Below are 17455 nucleotides of genomic sequence, written 5' to 3' on the forward strand. Positions count from 1 at the left end.
CAGCAATCCAAATTCTTAGTTTTTTTTGCTCCCATACTTTAATTTTGGTTCAACACAGCCTTTCCACCTCGACCACAATGGCTCCAAGGCAGCAAGGACCTGGTTTGTGGGCATTGTGAAATGAATTCCTTTCCTTTTCCAAGCCAAGATACAGTCTGTTTATTTGCATGCAATTAAGTAACCTGTTTATAATCTGCCTTCTCTAGTAAATGACAAACCTGGTTATTGTAATTGAGTATAGGGGATTAGGGAAACCGGATTTCCCCAGGTAGATTTCCCCTAGAGACAGCTGATTTCTCTACCATGTAAATGGGAAACTGGTTTTCTAATCTGCTTTTTTAGTATGCATGTGCGTGACAGAAGACTGTAGACAGGGAAAGTAACAGCTGAGCGGCTAGATGAAAGGAGAGATAATTACAGAGTGATGCATCCTCTTATTTAAACTGATTCCTCCCCAGTCAGACAAAAACTGAAACTAATCTGCAGCAACATTTGACTATTTGTAAGATACAGACACTTTAGGTCAGGGGATAAGGGAGAAATCTGATTACTGACTTCCTGCATGTATACATGAATTTACAGTAACCAGGTTACTACAGTGCATATAGACACGTTCTCTGATTACCTGCATAATGGTTACTTCCCCAGTACGCTCCCCAGGACAATGGGAAAAGCAGAAATGGTCCTTCATAAACACAAAATGTCCTATGTAAATGTCCTGCACTATCTGGCCTCCAGTGGTTCTAAAATGTTGCAAAAGCAGTCACCGCCTTCAAATGAGGGGAATTCTAGTTCTGACCTTTAGGTGCGTCTGTGGAAATGATAGGGTTAAATTAAGGGCTAATCCAGAGTTTTCCACCCTGTGCTTTTGTTGCAAATTACAACTGTGTTTTGTTATTAGATGAACATTCATTTCATAATAGGAAATCATTAATAGGAGGTTGGGTAGAAAACAAGAAGCAAGTTTGATTTTTTTTTTTTTTCATTAAGTCAAATAACCCCCATTCTCGAGGTTAGATCTGAGGTGTTATTCCTTCTGTCTCTGTAATAAAAAGAAGCAATCACTTTACCACATGTTGCTGCTCTGATGTGACCCCAGGCATTACAATTTAGTTTTCAGGTCTTAGAAAACAAATCCTCAGGTCCTTCAAAAAATGTTAATCAACCTGATCCTTAATATGTCCATTACATTTCTGGTTGTTTGTTTCTGTCTTAATTTGGACATTAGGGGGCAGATTTACTAAGCCTGCAAGCAAATTAAAGTCAGGGTCACAAATTGTTTTTTGATTGTCCACAAATGTGTTCACAGCTAGTTTTACATTTTACATACATTTAGCAGAGTATTCAGTCACAAAGATTATGTAAATGGGAGGTTTAGCAGCAGAGGTAATTTGAATGCACTGCTGCTAAATAAGACCTGATGCTGGGCAATTTAAGAAGTGTCTTATGCATGTCAGGAAAGCAATGGAGTACTAAAGAAAGCTCTCTCCTGCTTTAGTTTGAAATGCTGCGGTTGAAGAAACCAATTAACACATTTTGGAATTGCATTGACTTGCTCTTCTTCTCACAATAAAGAAAGCTACACGTACAAGTTTGTATGCAAACAAATGTGGTTGTGGTTGGTAAATATATGTAATATATAAAATGAAATGTGTTATTGAGCATTAACATTAGAAGTTACAAGTTCCCAAAGTAATATACGCAAAAGTATAATGCTCACATTTTACCCCCCCTCAACCCAATAATTGCCTGACATCTTTCGCGATGTCCCTCACATCAACAAACAACAAACTTTGAGCTAGCAAGCTACATGCTAAAAAAGGCTAGTTTTGAATAAAATTTGAATTTGGATTGTGCAACGAGACAGGCCTGCTTGGTTCTTTTGGGGAATGATTGATTATTAAAGATTTTAAAATAATATGTTTATGGCATTTACTCTATAACTGGGACATTTTGGGACCTGTTGGTGGGGATTGCTGTGGATGAAGTACACGTGGTGATACACTGGTAAGAGCAAATTACGTTTAACCATGTATCCAGCTAATTTTAATAGCTCACGTATACTGTCTTGCGTATACCAAACTTTATTTAATATTATATGTGGCGTTTCTTTCGCAGGGGGCAAAAGTTCCACCAAAACAAGTTTCTTCCCGAGACCAATTTGCAGAGCCTCCATCTCTGCGTCTGGAGCTTAGTGCCGCCCAAGACGATTGTGATTGGTTTAAAGAAATGCAAACAACCCAGAGGATTTTTTTTTTTCTTCTACTATTGTGTGTGGTGTAGCCAGACCTTACTCCACAGCGCTGTGGAGATAGGTCTGGCTATGCGAGACTACAATGTGTGTAACGCAGGCGCCAGGTTTTAACAAAGAATAAAAACAGAGGATATCTCTGGTTCTGCTGTATTGATTTTCTTTGTCTTTTTTAAACTGTCCATCTGACAATGTTATAGGAGTCCAATGCTAAATCAGTGGAGTGCTCAAGGTCGTAATGGTTTTAAAATTTGTCCTTGACAGTCCTTAGTTGTCTCATAAAGTATATTTCAGTGGGTCAGTTACTTCAGTGATTGAGAATACACATATATTCAAATTGACAAAATTTTTAATAGAGGGCTGATCCATGCATATTTTAATGGCTCGTGTGGGATAAAATAAAGCCAATACAAATCCAAGCCTTTCTTAACTGAACTCTACTGTGTGCTGTCCACCTCAGCCTGCTAATGTTGCAGCACTGCTTTACCTAATGACAGCTGGGCTCTACACTGTGAGCTTTCCCTTCATATGAGAGTGAAAATCAAAGTGAACTGTGATTTGGTTGCACTTGTGATTGACTCTGTTTTGGCACCTGGGCTTGCAAAATATGCTGAGCTCCCATAGTACCAAATCTGTTATTTCTCCTCTCTCTTTCTCAAAGCTGAGTGTGCAAAACATCCAGGAAGCAGCTCCTCACCTTTAGCTGGCCTGACCGTTACTTTCACCACCACAGGCCGCAGGTCATATCAGCTGTCGCTAATTAGGTAACTTGATGACACGCCAAAATAAAGCTATCTAGCTCTTGTCAGGTTTATGTCCTCCTGTAGCAGGCGTCTGTACTCAGCAAAAAATGGTTTACGAGATAAAAGAAGCATCACTCTGTAACACTGTAGTTCCAACAGAGTGTGACGTCTTCACACTCCACTCAGAGGATTGCTTCACGTCAATTTCAGGAGTAGCATTTTTTTTACACTTTTGAATAAAAGGTGTGTCAAATTAAGAAGGCTACAGCTGTTATTTTTTAAATGTGTCAGATACATATTGTCAAAGCACCTAGAGGCAAAAGCCTGTTTGTCACTTAATGTAAAAAAAAGTGTCCATATGTTTTTCCCCTGGGAGACGGCCCACATCAGCTGAACTAGATGTTAATAACAACAGTCAATCAATCAAGTTTCTGAGGTAAAATATCTAGATCTCTAACATATGACCCTCACTTGAAATTTGACAAACACGTACTAAAATAAATAGTACAACTGTAAAAGTCAATATGTACACATAGTCTAACTAACATTTGATGCAGCCAAAATATATATGCACTTAATGATTTTTCTTACACCTCAGTTACTGTGTCACTTCATGGTTGTAGGCAAGTTTATTAGTAACTACACCCCTAGAGGTTATACAATCGTGCAATTAAAAATATCAGACAAAAGGCCAATAAGATCACACAAATGTCACATCCTGGAAAACCTAAACATGCTAAGTTTTGCCAAATAAATTGCATGCGCAAACGCCAACGTTATCCACAAGTGTTGCATGTTTCGACCGTTACAGGCCTTTGGATTGTCCATTAGAAATTTCAACTGCAGGGAATTGTGAAGCATAGCACTGGAATACCTCCTTTGACCAAACACCTTTTTCTTTAAAGGGAGGTAACATATGGAATGCCCTGCCGACTGAACTAAAACTATCAACACTTTAAAATTAAACTGACATTTGTCATTTTAAAGGCCCTTCTAGGGATGGGCATTGAAAATTAGCAGTAGCTATAAATGCTGTGATACATTGCATTGGCTTATTATTGTGCAATGTTCTATGTATACTGTATTTGTGCCTATCAAATAAACATTAAATAAATAAAATGTAATATTTAATCAAGTTTTTGGTAAATATAAGTATTATAATATTAAAGCACTTGGATCAGGATTTGGGCCAAAAAACATGTTTACATAATGTAGTATTCCCACTGTGAGAATAATAACAGAGAAAGAAATTACATACTGCAAGTTAATTTCTGTGCTTTTGACATTCAAGATAACATACCACAAACTAGGACTTCAATCATCCCTCCATAAACCATTACTGGAGGTGTATACAGTGCACGTGTATGTGGAAAACATATGTAGCATAAATGAATCAATAATTTTTTTAAAGTTAAATTCCCTGTTGTTTTGAGGTTCCATAATAAGATAAGCAAGTGCATTTGACTCACTTTAAACAATGTAAACATGAAGGTATTATGCCTTACCGGACAGCATTATCCATGCGTGACACGGTGAGGTAAGCAGCCAGGTTTGCTGTGTAGGACGAACAGACAATGAGGGTGAAGAGCCACCAGCTGCCCATGACAATACGCAGAGCCACCGATCCCAGGATGGAGTCACTGCCTGTGAAGGAGCAGGTATAAACACATGGGTATAAAAACTGCACCCAGAAGCACACATCATCATCTTTACTATGTACTGTACAGCATCACTCTCTGATCCCTACTCACTTTTGAGATAATTCTAACACTGGAGCAGTCAACTATATGCATCTGATGATTTAATGTAATTACTGGAAATTTTCATCACTTATTTTCCCAATAGTTTAGTCGATTCAAAACCAACTAGCCTGAAATGTTACTTGCGCACTTTTATATTTTATTACCAAATTCAATTTTTCAAATAGCCTAGTACTCTAGTACTTTAATCCTTTGCCCTTCCTTGTTTTCTTTGAGAGGAAAAGACAGGTTCATCACATTAGCTTTTCTATTTTCACTTTTTTTCTGTCGTACCAACTCTTTCTCTCAAAATATCCAACAGCTTATGAGGTGCATGAGAAAAATGTCAGCACACATTTTAATTTTGCCATAGAAGCCATAGAAATGTCATCTGAGAGATTCAGGAGTGTGAAATGTAATGAAAACATATTTGTCTGAAAGTGTCACAATCAACACAGCTGTGCCCTTAGGACAGTTTGGGGAAAAAAACGGACGGCCTTGTCAGATGCATAGCACTCCGGCATCAGTCATTTTTATTAAATATGGCTTTGACTGATTTCTTAAGGTCATCGAATGTGAAATGTGCATCTCGAAACTTCTAATGGATCTTACACTACTGCAACCGTCCACTGTGGTGCAGGCTCTTTCATCTTTGAAACAATTTGATTTAACTCTGATCACAATGACAAAGTGTTATTTTCATCAGTTCTCCGAGACAGTTTCAGATTATTTCCTACCTCTCCCTGACCCTCTATGGAACAAAAGAAGGGCAGTCCCTGTTTGAAAAAGAGTTTAATCCTCATGAACATACAACAAAACCCAGACAAGTGTTGGCATATCATTATGAAATCATCGGGGGGATACGGTTGCCAAGTTTATGCTCTCTCAAAAAGGCCCACTAAGCAGTCAGATCCATATCAAAGCGACCTACGTCATCCCCAGAAAAAAAATGCAATCCACTTGACTGAAACAAAAAGTGGCAACGTTTGAATGCAAGCCAGAAACGAAGAGAAAAAAGGGGAAGCAGAGAAAAGACATGTAATGTAGTTTGTCTTTAAATATAGTGGGTGGGTTAAAAAAGGCTCATAGGCAGTGTGCCAGACGTTGATAGATATTGTTCAGGCTTTAACATCAGTTGCTGAAGTAGTCATTTATCCAAACCGGACATACCTGGATCAACACCAGACCTAAAGAGGAGATGTTCTCCTTGACGAGGGCACCTTTAGAAAATGCTAGGGTGGGCGTTGTGCCTCAAACTGACTCACTACTGAATCAGCATTGGCTGTATACTGACAACCACATGTGCATTTTCATTAAATTGACTCCTTTATATTTTAATCTTCTGTCCTTAATCACTTGAAGTAGTTTTTGGTGTTTTTTCCTGCTTAGATTTAGGGTTGAACATTTAAGAACTGCATGGCTGGTGCTTGGTGTACAACGGTGTATCCCTGTCAATAGCATGCTGGTTTTTCATTGATTTAACAATGACACTTACTTTAGCAGTTAACACACCTTCAAATAGAGAATTGTTTAATAGTAAGTGGTTGATGTACGATTTAGTAGAATAAAAACCTGCCTGAGTCTTGGCCCTCCAATATATGACAAATACTAGATTTGTAACTGGAGTCCTTGCATGTTGTGGAGGCCAGACTCAAACGATATCACCCACCTTGTTGCACAAAAGCACCGTAGACAATCCAGATGGCACTCTGAAGCGAAGTGGAGACTGAAGGCGGTGGATGGCCTCCTGCATTGCTCTGGCACCGCACTGCTTGGATGCGCCTGAGCAGGAAGATCATGATGCCCACCACAGGGATGGCTGCAGCAATGCACGCCCACACTGCCAAGTCAAATGGTGCTAGCAAAGAGAAAATGTTGATATTTTCCTCTGACTTGCGCATCAGGATTCCCACTGAATAGTCCAAGTAGCGCTTGCTGAAATCCACCACACTCTCACGCTCCGGGGTGATGGTGATGGCTGATATGGCCAAGTCAGCTCGCTGTGGATGAAGAGTCAGAGTAAGTCACACACATTTCTTTTTAAAACAACATAATACTATGTTTAAAAAAATGTTTGTACATTGTTAGACATTAGTCAAATTTAGCATATTTGACCTCCATTAGTTGATCCATGTTTTCTCATCATTGAGGAGGTTAGGTTGGTTTGTTTGTGGCAACATTTTAAAAACTTGTGGCCGACTTCAAATACTCCCAAGAGAAAGAAATTTTGGTGACCCTGGGACCTTTGCTCTTGTGTCTCCATCATGCTAACTTCAGTTTTCAAATGAGCTTCCATCACACTTTATTCACACTTCTAACAGGTGATACACTTTATTCTCTGCTTTTCTCTAGATCTACATCACGCCACTGTTTCTGATATCTGCGAAGGTAATGGCCAAATTGGAAGGAAATTTGTTGTGCACATTTTCATTCCCTAAAAGAAGAAACCTAATGGTTTTGTTAACACTAATACTTTTCTTTAACAACCATCATCAGTCCACATTTTCAATTTTAAAATGCAAGTATCTGTCTCTGTCTACTCCGACAGACAATTTGTCTCTGACACAATGATCATTCATCATCATTTTTTCATCTACCCAGTACATTCTTGACTTTGAAGCTAATAACCAGGGAAATCATTAGGCCTTCGTAAATATTTTAACCCTAGAGTGCTTTTCTTGCTAATCTTGGATTTAATTCCACATTATTTCCAGTCTGCATTATCTTGATATTTTATGTTGAAAGATATGGTTGAGAGTGTACCTTACAGTAATAAAATGTCTGAAATCTGAAACATGAATTTAATAGCCTTTATGGAGTAAACACTGTAGCTTTCTCGTCAAGTAACAGTACATATAGCCACTATGCAATGAAAAACACTTCTATCTCTATCAATGGGAATTAAATCCCATTATCATTATGACCCATAAAAGCATTTGTCAAGGTCTCAAACCTTATCAGGGTTCCTTTTTAAAAGGCAGAAATCAGACCCAGTTCAATCAATCGGTGATGTCGACCACTGGAGAAAACTGATGTGCATGTAGCGGCTGTTGGACTGTGCAATGTTTGTCCAATCTTACCAACTTTACTGAGCAATATAATTTGGATCCCATATTAGAACAAGACAATGTGACCGGACTCCCAGACAAAAATGGCCAAAAAATGATTTGGACTGAAATCTGGACATTGATTGACAGAGATAAAAAGAAAACACCAACCTTGCCAATGAGTTCTCCAATCATGCCATTCCAGGATCCATTAGGGAGTTCTGAGCCATACTTCCCATCTCCGACTTGGTAGATGTCATACTTGAAGCCCAGGATCTTGGCCAGGGCATCCAGGACATCAATGGAGAAACCCTTGTATCTCTTGGGTTGACCCAGAATATTCTCTGCCACCATCACAAAAGGCTCTTCCTGTTTCAATGAATATTGTATTTGTTTTTACTCACAATGATAATGCTTAGGAATGTGAATGTGTGAGAACTTTGTCTCTAAGCCCACGATTTATCCTAAGACGTTTGGAAAAGAGTAGAGTATGTGTACTTAATCACAGGCATGTAATTTATCAAGATGCACCATAATCTTCTCGGGGCCAGATTGGCGACCGAAGCAAGGACACATTCAGTCATCTTAAGAACTTTGGGGTGACACCTTTATGAAGAGTTTCTAAGGTGATCTAAGTTAAACTTCATCTTAATAAAATATTTTCCTGTTGACCTGTAACACATGGCACCATGGCAACTGCCACAGTTCATCAACATGGAAAATGTAATTTTAAATTTATTGCACCCAACAATGGTTCTTCTTTATGGGTTGAAAGTGTCTGGGCAGAATTAAATGAGTGAAGGAGGACTAAAGAGAGCTGAAGAAGACAGGGGAGAGGGACAGAGAAGAGACGGGGGTGTTAAAGTGGGCAGGGGCAAATGACTTGATTAAGTGACACTGACAGGGGTGAGCTGAGCAGAACTTATGTGAATAAATATGGTGCAGGTAAATCATGTGTGAAGAAGAGGAAAAATGAAGAGAGGGGCTGGGAAGTGACTTTAGCTGCTAGAACTGGAGAATTTAGTTAAAGAAAAACTGCTGTAAAGTAGGATTTATTTTTAACGGCCTTCTGTTGCTTTAGATTCACAGGACAAGATGGAGGAGAAGACCTAAACTTCCCTCTTCTAAGTGAGTATGACCAAAGTAGATTAGAAAAGGTCTAGTTCTCTAAGATCCTGTGTTGTCCTTGTTGGTTCTCCATCCTCCTGTGATAACACCTATAACCGTTTGTTTATCATTAAATTCTCAAATAACAAACAGATAATTAACTCAACTGAGGCAACGAATAGGCTTTTCTTTAAAGGTGCCCTGCCACACGTATTTCATTACTTTGTGGTAATGTCTGAAGTTCTACCATGGACTCTGTAACATTTTTTTGTGGAAAAAATGCCTTGGTTACCTTGTTTCAAGTCATTCTAGCGTGGTATAGAAAGGACTTAATTCCCATGTTTTGTAAGAAGCCCTCATGTTGCCTGCTCTGCTTGCTTGTAGCTGTATGCTTTTTTAAATGCAAACTCATTGTTTTATTGTGAAACATCTGCAGGGAATGTTGAGTGTCATTGACAGTGGCTGAACATTGAGAAAGCAAGGCAAAGAAGTATTCATCAAAATTAATGTATCAGTGAGTAAACATGTTTTTCTGTTACAGCTTTAGTGCGTAACTTTTTGATATTAATAACTGTTACGTTCAAGCCATTGCCAAATGAGTTGCTACAAAGCTAATTAAGACTATCAGCTCCACACAACTCTCTCTGTATTTCTCAGCATGGCTATGTTCAGAAGATTGTGGCGTCCGGTGACTTTTCTGCGCAGAAACTCGAGTGAAGATAATTATCTCTTCTGAAGAGTCCATCATGTTTTTTTAATCCTCCGTGTTCTCCTTGGCTACTAGCAACTGTGTGAAGGGGGCGTGGGGGTGGTGCCCGGTCACGTAAGGCTTGTATCATGTGGACGCGCTGACAGTTTTGTTGTCATTACTTAGAATTCCTCATGGGGGCGGCAGAAACTACGCATTATAGCTTTAAAAAGATGATTCACAGTATTATGTTTGAGTCTGTATTTCACCGAGAAATGATTGCTTAATTCGTGGGTGTAAAGAACAACTTAATGAATGTGTTGATACATTTGCCTCTATACAGTTTGTTTTCTTACTCAGATATTTGCCTGCTCAGGTCAAGAATTGTTAGATTCAGTGTACTCCCACAACTTACCAGTAATGTTACAATCTTCAGCGTCACTCCCTGCATACCGCTCTCTATCCGATTCTCCTTTAGGCTACCATTTAAACCACGAGTGGAGTCCCAAGATGCCAGCTAATGGGGAAAAAGAAAAATCAGATAGATGAGAAAAATAGATAAAAATGGAGCAGTTCTCTGAGAGACAAAGGTGACATACACCTTATTAATAAACAGTGGATAGCAGGATAAAAAAGTGAGGGAGCTATAAGTGAAGTTATCCATCTAACTGCCATTGTGTGACTCAGTTTGTAGTGACATTTAACACTGAGTAGCCAATGTCTATGTATAAATCTGAGCTGGTTACCAAGACAACAAGCGTCAGCCATTAGTATGCTATTAGGACACTATATTCAAACTCCAGAACTGAATGCTGCAATGTGTTGTCACTTGTCAATTGTCATTTGTAAGTAATCTACAGTATACTTTATCAGTAATCATACAGATGGAGGTGGTGATGATGATAAGAGGAAGGAGAAGAAGGAAAAATAATGAGGACTTTAAGTAGACATCATGCTCATCATGTGAAAATTGTAGAATAACAACGAAACAGATAACAATTTCAGAAAGATTACACATCAGTTTGGGTTTGTTTCTTGAATATAAACTATACCTCATCTTTAAAACTCTCTACCCTGTCAACGTTTTGAGCTATGTCTCAAGTTGTAAAGCTTATGTTTGTTAAATTCGTAATCATTGCTGCAAGCAAGACAAGAATTCTCAAGAATCTGACACAACATCTGGAGTGGTCAATGAGATTTGAGCTGACAGGACAAGAATGGTGGCTCCGGGCCAAACAACAGCCTGTTGTGGCCACAGCACACCTCAGTCTGCAGCACACATGCCCCATCATCCAAATACCTTTTCCACAGAAACACACTGTACTCCACAATATCAGAGAGACTTCATTAAAAAGCAGTAAGCTTTAAAAAGTATGCAAACTGTATTTTTTTGTTTTTTGTTAAATTACTCAATTTAAAATGTTTCTTCTAGCTTTTCATTTTGGATCACTGTGGTCTTCCTATTAACAGGAATTACATTTTCTTACTTGCTACCTGCTTTAAAAAAAAAAATGAATTCAGTTAATAATATTACAGAATATATTTCAATATAACCACTTACTAAAGTATACATTATGTTAAGCACTTACTATAGATGTTATTGCTGCCAAACTATCACATAACCTCAAATTCAGACTAGGAGAAACTGCACACTTCTCACATCTCATTTTGGCACAATTGCATCCAGCTGAATCTTAATAGGCAGTTTATATGACTCACTTTCATCAGTGAGGGAAGGTTTATAAGATGCTGAAAGACTATTGGGCCATCGAGAAGAAAGATCTGGGCTTTTCATACAATAATAAGTAGAAAAAGGTACCAGAGATCAAAACTGTGAACGGGAGTAGAGATATTTTTTAAATTTAAGATTTCATCACAAGTCCTGAACTCTTGCTTCATGAAATGTCGAGGCTCCTTTGCTCTTTTACTTGAATGGGTTAGAGCCTGGAAAAGCCAAAACAATTGAGCATATTGTTTTTAAAAACACAATTTTGTATTCTTGTGATGTTCCATTTGGCTACCAATGGAGATTGATGAGAAAAACAACATGAACAAACATAAATCTCTGTCACCATTTGCAAAGGCAAAGAATTATACAATCAAGAGAAAACAGCAATTACTACAGCTACACAAGGCATCAACAAAGGCTTTCAACTGTGAATGAAATAGAAGCATGTGAGGCAATGGAAGAAGATTCACTTTATTAAGTTAAATCTTTTGTTCTTCACAAACCATCTGCAGATCATGTGCTCTTCCAAATAGTCTGTCTTAAGAGTTACACTGCTATGTATAACTTTACTGCAAACTGCTAGTAAATCATGTTTAGAATCTCCCAGCTTGTGTGGTCATGTAAATGATATGGAGATCAGTTCGTTATGGAGCTGTTTACTGCAAACATAATATAAAGTTATGCATTATGTATTTACATCCATTGGTGTTACTAAAATCTGCCCTGCCCTTTGCTCAAAAACTGTTGATATGACATCTGGCATAATGAGTACAATTCTCTACGTACGTACTGTTCAATCTAATTGTAATAGCTTGTCTCCTTGTTCATCTGTGTACATTGGTATACACCTCTGTGTCCAACCATGTTTTGCTGGAGTCTGTGTGTGTGTGTGTGTGTGTGTGTGTGTGTGTGTGTGTGTGTGTGTGTGTGTGTGTGTGTGTAGAGGCGAAATGTCAGTCTGTGTTGCTGGCTTCACAGGGGACTATTTTCTCCATGAGCAACTTCGTCCTCATTGAAAAACACAGAGCAATCTCTGCTCTGTAAACTGAAGAACACTAAAGAGGAACACTTCTACTTCACAGAGCTTTGCACACCAGCACGCCACTGGGAAGGTCACAAACAATACATACAGCAGGCAAACCACCTGCATATAAACGAGTAACACTTCACTGGACACACTGTGATCTTTGATTACCAGAATTTGAAGGACATGACAATGAAACAGGATGCATATTTCTACTGAGAACGGATGTATTGTATAAAAATATGCTTAAAGATACAATTAAAGAAAAAAAGATTTTTATGACTTGATGCCAAATCTCTTCAAAAAAGGGCTTTCTAGCTTTTTCCCTGCTTTCTGCTTTCACTTTCTTTGAAGTGTCAGCTCATTGAGGATTTAAGTTTTTCCTATAAATATGCATAGCAATCAGTCACCAAGAGTGTGTACCTACTGTAAGTGGATCAAAACATTCAGTTCTTTCCTCCTATAACTATATGCTTTGTTTTTATCCTACAGTAGATGCTCAATACCGTAAAATAATCATCTGTAATGGGGCTGAGCAAATGCCAATGACCACTTGAAAATGACAAAGGGATGGTCAAATTGCCCTGAATTCATAGTGCAACATCTGTCTGAATTACATCTCTTAAAGATCTTATAGAAAGCCCTCTGTTCTCTTTCATGGAACCATTTCAACTGCATCATTATAAAAACAAACCACAGTTTGAGCTAGTTGCTGCTATTCTGCTTCTTCTTTTCCCCTGCTAGTTCAGTTCGCCAGGTGCTTACATATTGACAAGCCTATCATGCTACCGAGCTTCTTATTGACCCATTGCATTATTATTTACAGTAGTTTTATTGATGTTTTCCCCATCCACTAAGGCAGATCTTTCCTGAATTTCCTGTTTTCCTTCATTCCAGCATTTATTTGCTGAACAAGTTCCCCACACATAGCTTTTAAATACAATGTGTTATCTTGGAGAAAAGAAAGTATCTGTATCAGTAGTTGGGTCAGTGCAGTATACAGCAGGCAGAGTTATCCTCCATCATCACTGTTTCAGCATTCATTATCAGATTGCTTAAAAAAGACTACATGCAAGACATAAAGAAAGACAAAAGAAGGCGTAGCTGTAGGTTAAAAAAAAAAAAAAAAAGTGTTACAGTCTAAAAGTGAACACATGACCAGTTATCATAAAAAGTGAATTACTGATTTTGGTTTCAACTCAACTTATCCACTGATTAACTGAAAATTATTTTAAACTTCACCTCATGAAATTGGGGGAAACAAAGAGCTGGGAGTATAGGTGATGATATGCATTTTAAGTGCACTGGATGATGATAAGGTTGGTAACATTTGTTTTTATGATGTATTGGAGCACACGAGAGGGAATAAATTAAGGCATGTGGGAAAATATCCACTTTTCACCCAATTACTTGAGACTCTCAAGAGGATTTACTTTTGCCAGTGTGGCAGTAGAACAACCAGAAGTGGGTACTGCCACTTCAATGCTTTCCTATTAATGCAGGCTGTGATAAAAGGCAATTTGCACACAATTACATTTCAACATTGCACAATGCTGTCATTTAATCATCTGTGGCAAAATAACTTGATCAGTCTAATACTGTTTTACACATTTCTAAATTGGATATGGATATATGCCATTACTATACAATGGTGCAAATTTGTAAAATAGAGTAATGATATTTGGCTAGTGAAATACTAGCTACTGCTTCATAGTGCTGTTCTTTATCTTCCTGCGGGTGAAAATCCCAGCAGTTAGGGGAGGTTTCAAAAAACTGTAGGAGCCAGAAAGTTTCTAAAAGCTAGAAATCTCAGTGCCTGGCAAATTAATCATTGGATCAACAACCCTATCAAACCACTGCAGAGCTATTGTTGGTAAGAGAGAAGTACCCTTTAGAGACAATGTAATGCCATTTCAGCTCCATGAGCCAGTATGAAATACTGCCAGGATGAATACATCAGCTATCAAGGACTGCAGTTTGGTAGACGCAACATGCAACAGAGCACATGGAACTCAGATTTGGCTAGATTTTTGGGGTATGGACTTGGGTTTATTTAGGGTAAGAATCAGCTCCAGTTAGCGCTACTTGGGCTAGCTTTGGGCCAATGTTAGCAACCAGGATCGGATGGATACTTAGCACTTATTCTGGTTTGTTATTCTTTAAATCTGGCAAGGACACCAGACCAGACATGCCAGATTTAGGCTGCTGATGACAAAGCAATTTTGGCTACCTGGGAGAAAATGGCTAGATGCATGTAATGAACAACACTGACTGAGCCACATCAACAGAAAGAATTTCTTTTAACTTTTAAACCTGAGGCTGTTTTTAACTTCCTCTATTTCTAAGGCTGGCATAGTCATGTTTCAGGCAGCCAGCTATATATTATTTCCAGCGCAAGTCAGGCTATTTAGCTATACCCTATATTACACTTTTATAAAAAAAAAAAAAAAAAAAAAAAAGTATTTTTAGGCACTGCAACCAGAAAATTGAATGAGGAGAATTTGGACCTGCCCTTTTTCAGAGACTACACAACATTAAGCAGACGTACAGCATTAGGATGATATTTTTTCTTATATTTTTGCTATAGAATAGTACAAATGTCACCAAAAATGTGATTTTGAATAATACAATAATGCCCGCGCTGCTACTGTGGACACATTAGAGAGATAACTACTGCATGATGCATGCAAGATGCTTGGATAGAAGGAACAATTACATTCAAATTAATTGACTTTTCTCTATGAAGAGCTTTGTGTAAGCTGGAAGTCATTAGCAATATCTGGTTAGAGATGAGCTGACACATCAATAAGAGCAAACTGGGAAACCAAAACAACAACAGCAGCATCGATCACTCTGCTGCAGCACTGGATGGTGGAGAAAAATCACAGTAGCCATCCAGGAAATAGTATTTCAGTCTTCATTACAGTGTCTAACCAGAAAGACGCCTCATCTAAGAGCCATCAGGCTGGGGAGAAAATGGACTGAATGCAGATAAACGATGATGGAGAAGGAGGAAACCAAGACTGAAAATGGGGAAGAAAGGATTTGTGAAGAAGAGAAGAAGGGAGGAGAGGATGGGAGATAAAATGAGATAAAACATAAAAAGAGGGAAGAGAGAGACATAATGAGGATGGCCCTGTGGGGTGAATGTGGGTCGGGGGGGATCATCATTACACTCCACTCGAAAAGAAAAAAACATAGACCTGACAACATGACATTATAGTACATTGCAGAGGAAACCATGTAATGGCGTGGTCCTTTTTGATTGACATCAGCTGTGCACAACACGAGGGAAGACACATGCTAAATGTATGTATATACTGTATAAACATCCTATTATAGAGAAACAGAGAGGAGAGGTACATGAATTTGTGTCTGTTTTCTCACAGTAAATGGTTCTGCCAAGTAGTGGGGCAGGCACAGATAGACATGCCAGCTAATGAACAACAGCACTGAATGCATTTGGCATCCCATTATCTGGCCTTGCTGTCCCCTTCTGCCTCTAATGATTTTGAGATACAAGCGCCCACATGTAATTGTGCTCCCTGGCCTCTGTTGTCTGTTTGCCTGGCTGCATGCTCTTAGTGTCTGAGATCCAAAACAGTGTGTACAATACATGTTTGTGTGTTAATGTGCTTCGGGGCTCCATTGTTTGTCTCGCTGTGAATGTGTGACTCTGCTGTAGGACATGAAAGTGTATGTTTGTTCCTGTGTGTGTGCGTGTGTGCGTGTGTGTGTGTGTGTGTGTGTGTGTATGTGTGTAAACACTGCATGCAGTGCGTCTCTTCCTTGCTAATGCTAATGGCCACATTATGATGAATTGGCTTCATGATTTCAGTTAGGCTGAGTGGTGATTAAATCTTCATTACCGCTTCTGGTCAGTCCTGCTCTACATAGATTGCCAAGAAACTCAATTCCTCTTCATTCCGCAAGAAGTCCCTGACTGAATCAGGACATCCACAGCGACAAACAAATTACAGCTAAGAGAGGAGTGCACAAATAATGAATGCTCTCAATCTCTCACTTCAGCTCTGCAACACTCAAAGATCAGACAAGTTTCTCAGAAAATACTTCATGGCCAGCTCATAAAGCCTGCTCGTTATTTTTAAAATGTCTACGCTCAACAAGCAACAGCAGATCAAACATACTTTAACAATAGTCAAAGGTGAAGAGGAAGTGGTATGCTTTGTTTTTGTGAGTAAAGTTAACAGCAGAAGCACACATTTCTCCACACATTTTTCCAATTCTCAGGTCAGGCCAGGATGGTTGGTATGGTTAAAAGGAAGATGATAGCAGATAGATCTGGTTAATTCAGGAGTTCCAGTAGAGGGCACCCTGATACCTGACACCTCACTGTCAAATGTTAAGGCCTGCGACCAGGGTTCTCAACGATCAGAGTACAGCCGATTCACCTGACATTCCAGAAAGTAAAAAATAAATAAATAAACAAACAGCAAGGCTTTGGATCCTGGGGATTAAGATTGAGAACCAGTGGTCTATGAAAAAAGCACATTTAAAAACAATAGACAGTTGGAATCCTTTCTATCCAGTATTTGTTACTATCAGGCACTCCAATGGACCCCCAGAATTTCTATTAGAAGTGGTACTCAATTCTGATCCTCAAGAATAGGTTTCCTGCAGGTCTTTGTACCTCCCTGGTAGTAAATCAGCCACACATACTGGATAATAAACTATTAGAGAGGAACAAAAACCTGCAGGACACCAGTTTTAAGGACTGGAATAAAGTGCCAACACTTAAGAGGTGTTCAGGGGGGCTTTGAGAAAATGAGAAATAGTTTAATTTCACTCTTGGCTCTCTCCTCCCACACAAGTGGTCACATTGAGACAATGTCTAAGAAAAGCTATATTTTGATCAGAGGTTTCACAGTACCTGCTGTTTCCTCAACACCTACAGAAGGGACAATTATGTACTGTAAGTCCCTGCAAAATCGCTACCAACAATAGCTTTTGAAATGAAGTTCTGTACAGAAGTTCTAATCGAATGGTTTGTGGTCTAATGCATACAGCATCTAACTGGGACATGGCACAGTTAATGGCACAGAAATGAGAAAGGTGGTGCACCCGGCTATGGAATACATTAGGCTACAAATAGCACAGCTACACGTT

At 38.8% G+C, this 17455-nt stretch overlaps 1 protein-coding gene across 2 annotated transcripts in view; it reads right to left on the minus strand.

Annotated features, from left to right (window-relative positions):
* The window catches only part of grid1a (glutamate receptor, ionotropic, delta 1a), a 289882-nt gene that overhangs the window by 21161 nt on the left and 251266 nt on the right, over positions 1–17455 (minus strand). For both annotated transcript variants that reach the window (XM_031308223.2, XM_031308230.2), the window contains exons 9-12: positions 9991–10092; positions 7952–8149; positions 6403–6733; positions 4500–4638 (exon numbers count right to left, since the gene is read on the minus strand). In XM_031308223.2, the coding sequence (XP_031164083.1) occupies positions 4500–4638; positions 6403–6733; positions 7952–8149; positions 9991–10092 (770 nt within the window). The remainder of the gene's footprint in view (positions 1–4499; positions 4639–6402; positions 6734–7951; positions 8150–9990; positions 10093–17455) is intronic.

The sequence above is a fragment of the Sander lucioperca genome, chromosome 15 (assembly GCF_008315115.2).
Source record: "Sander lucioperca isolate FBNREF2018 chromosome 15, SLUC_FBN_1.2, whole genome shotgun sequence".
Classification (NCBI taxonomy): Eukaryota; Metazoa; Chordata; class Actinopteri; order Perciformes; family Percidae; genus Sander; species Sander lucioperca.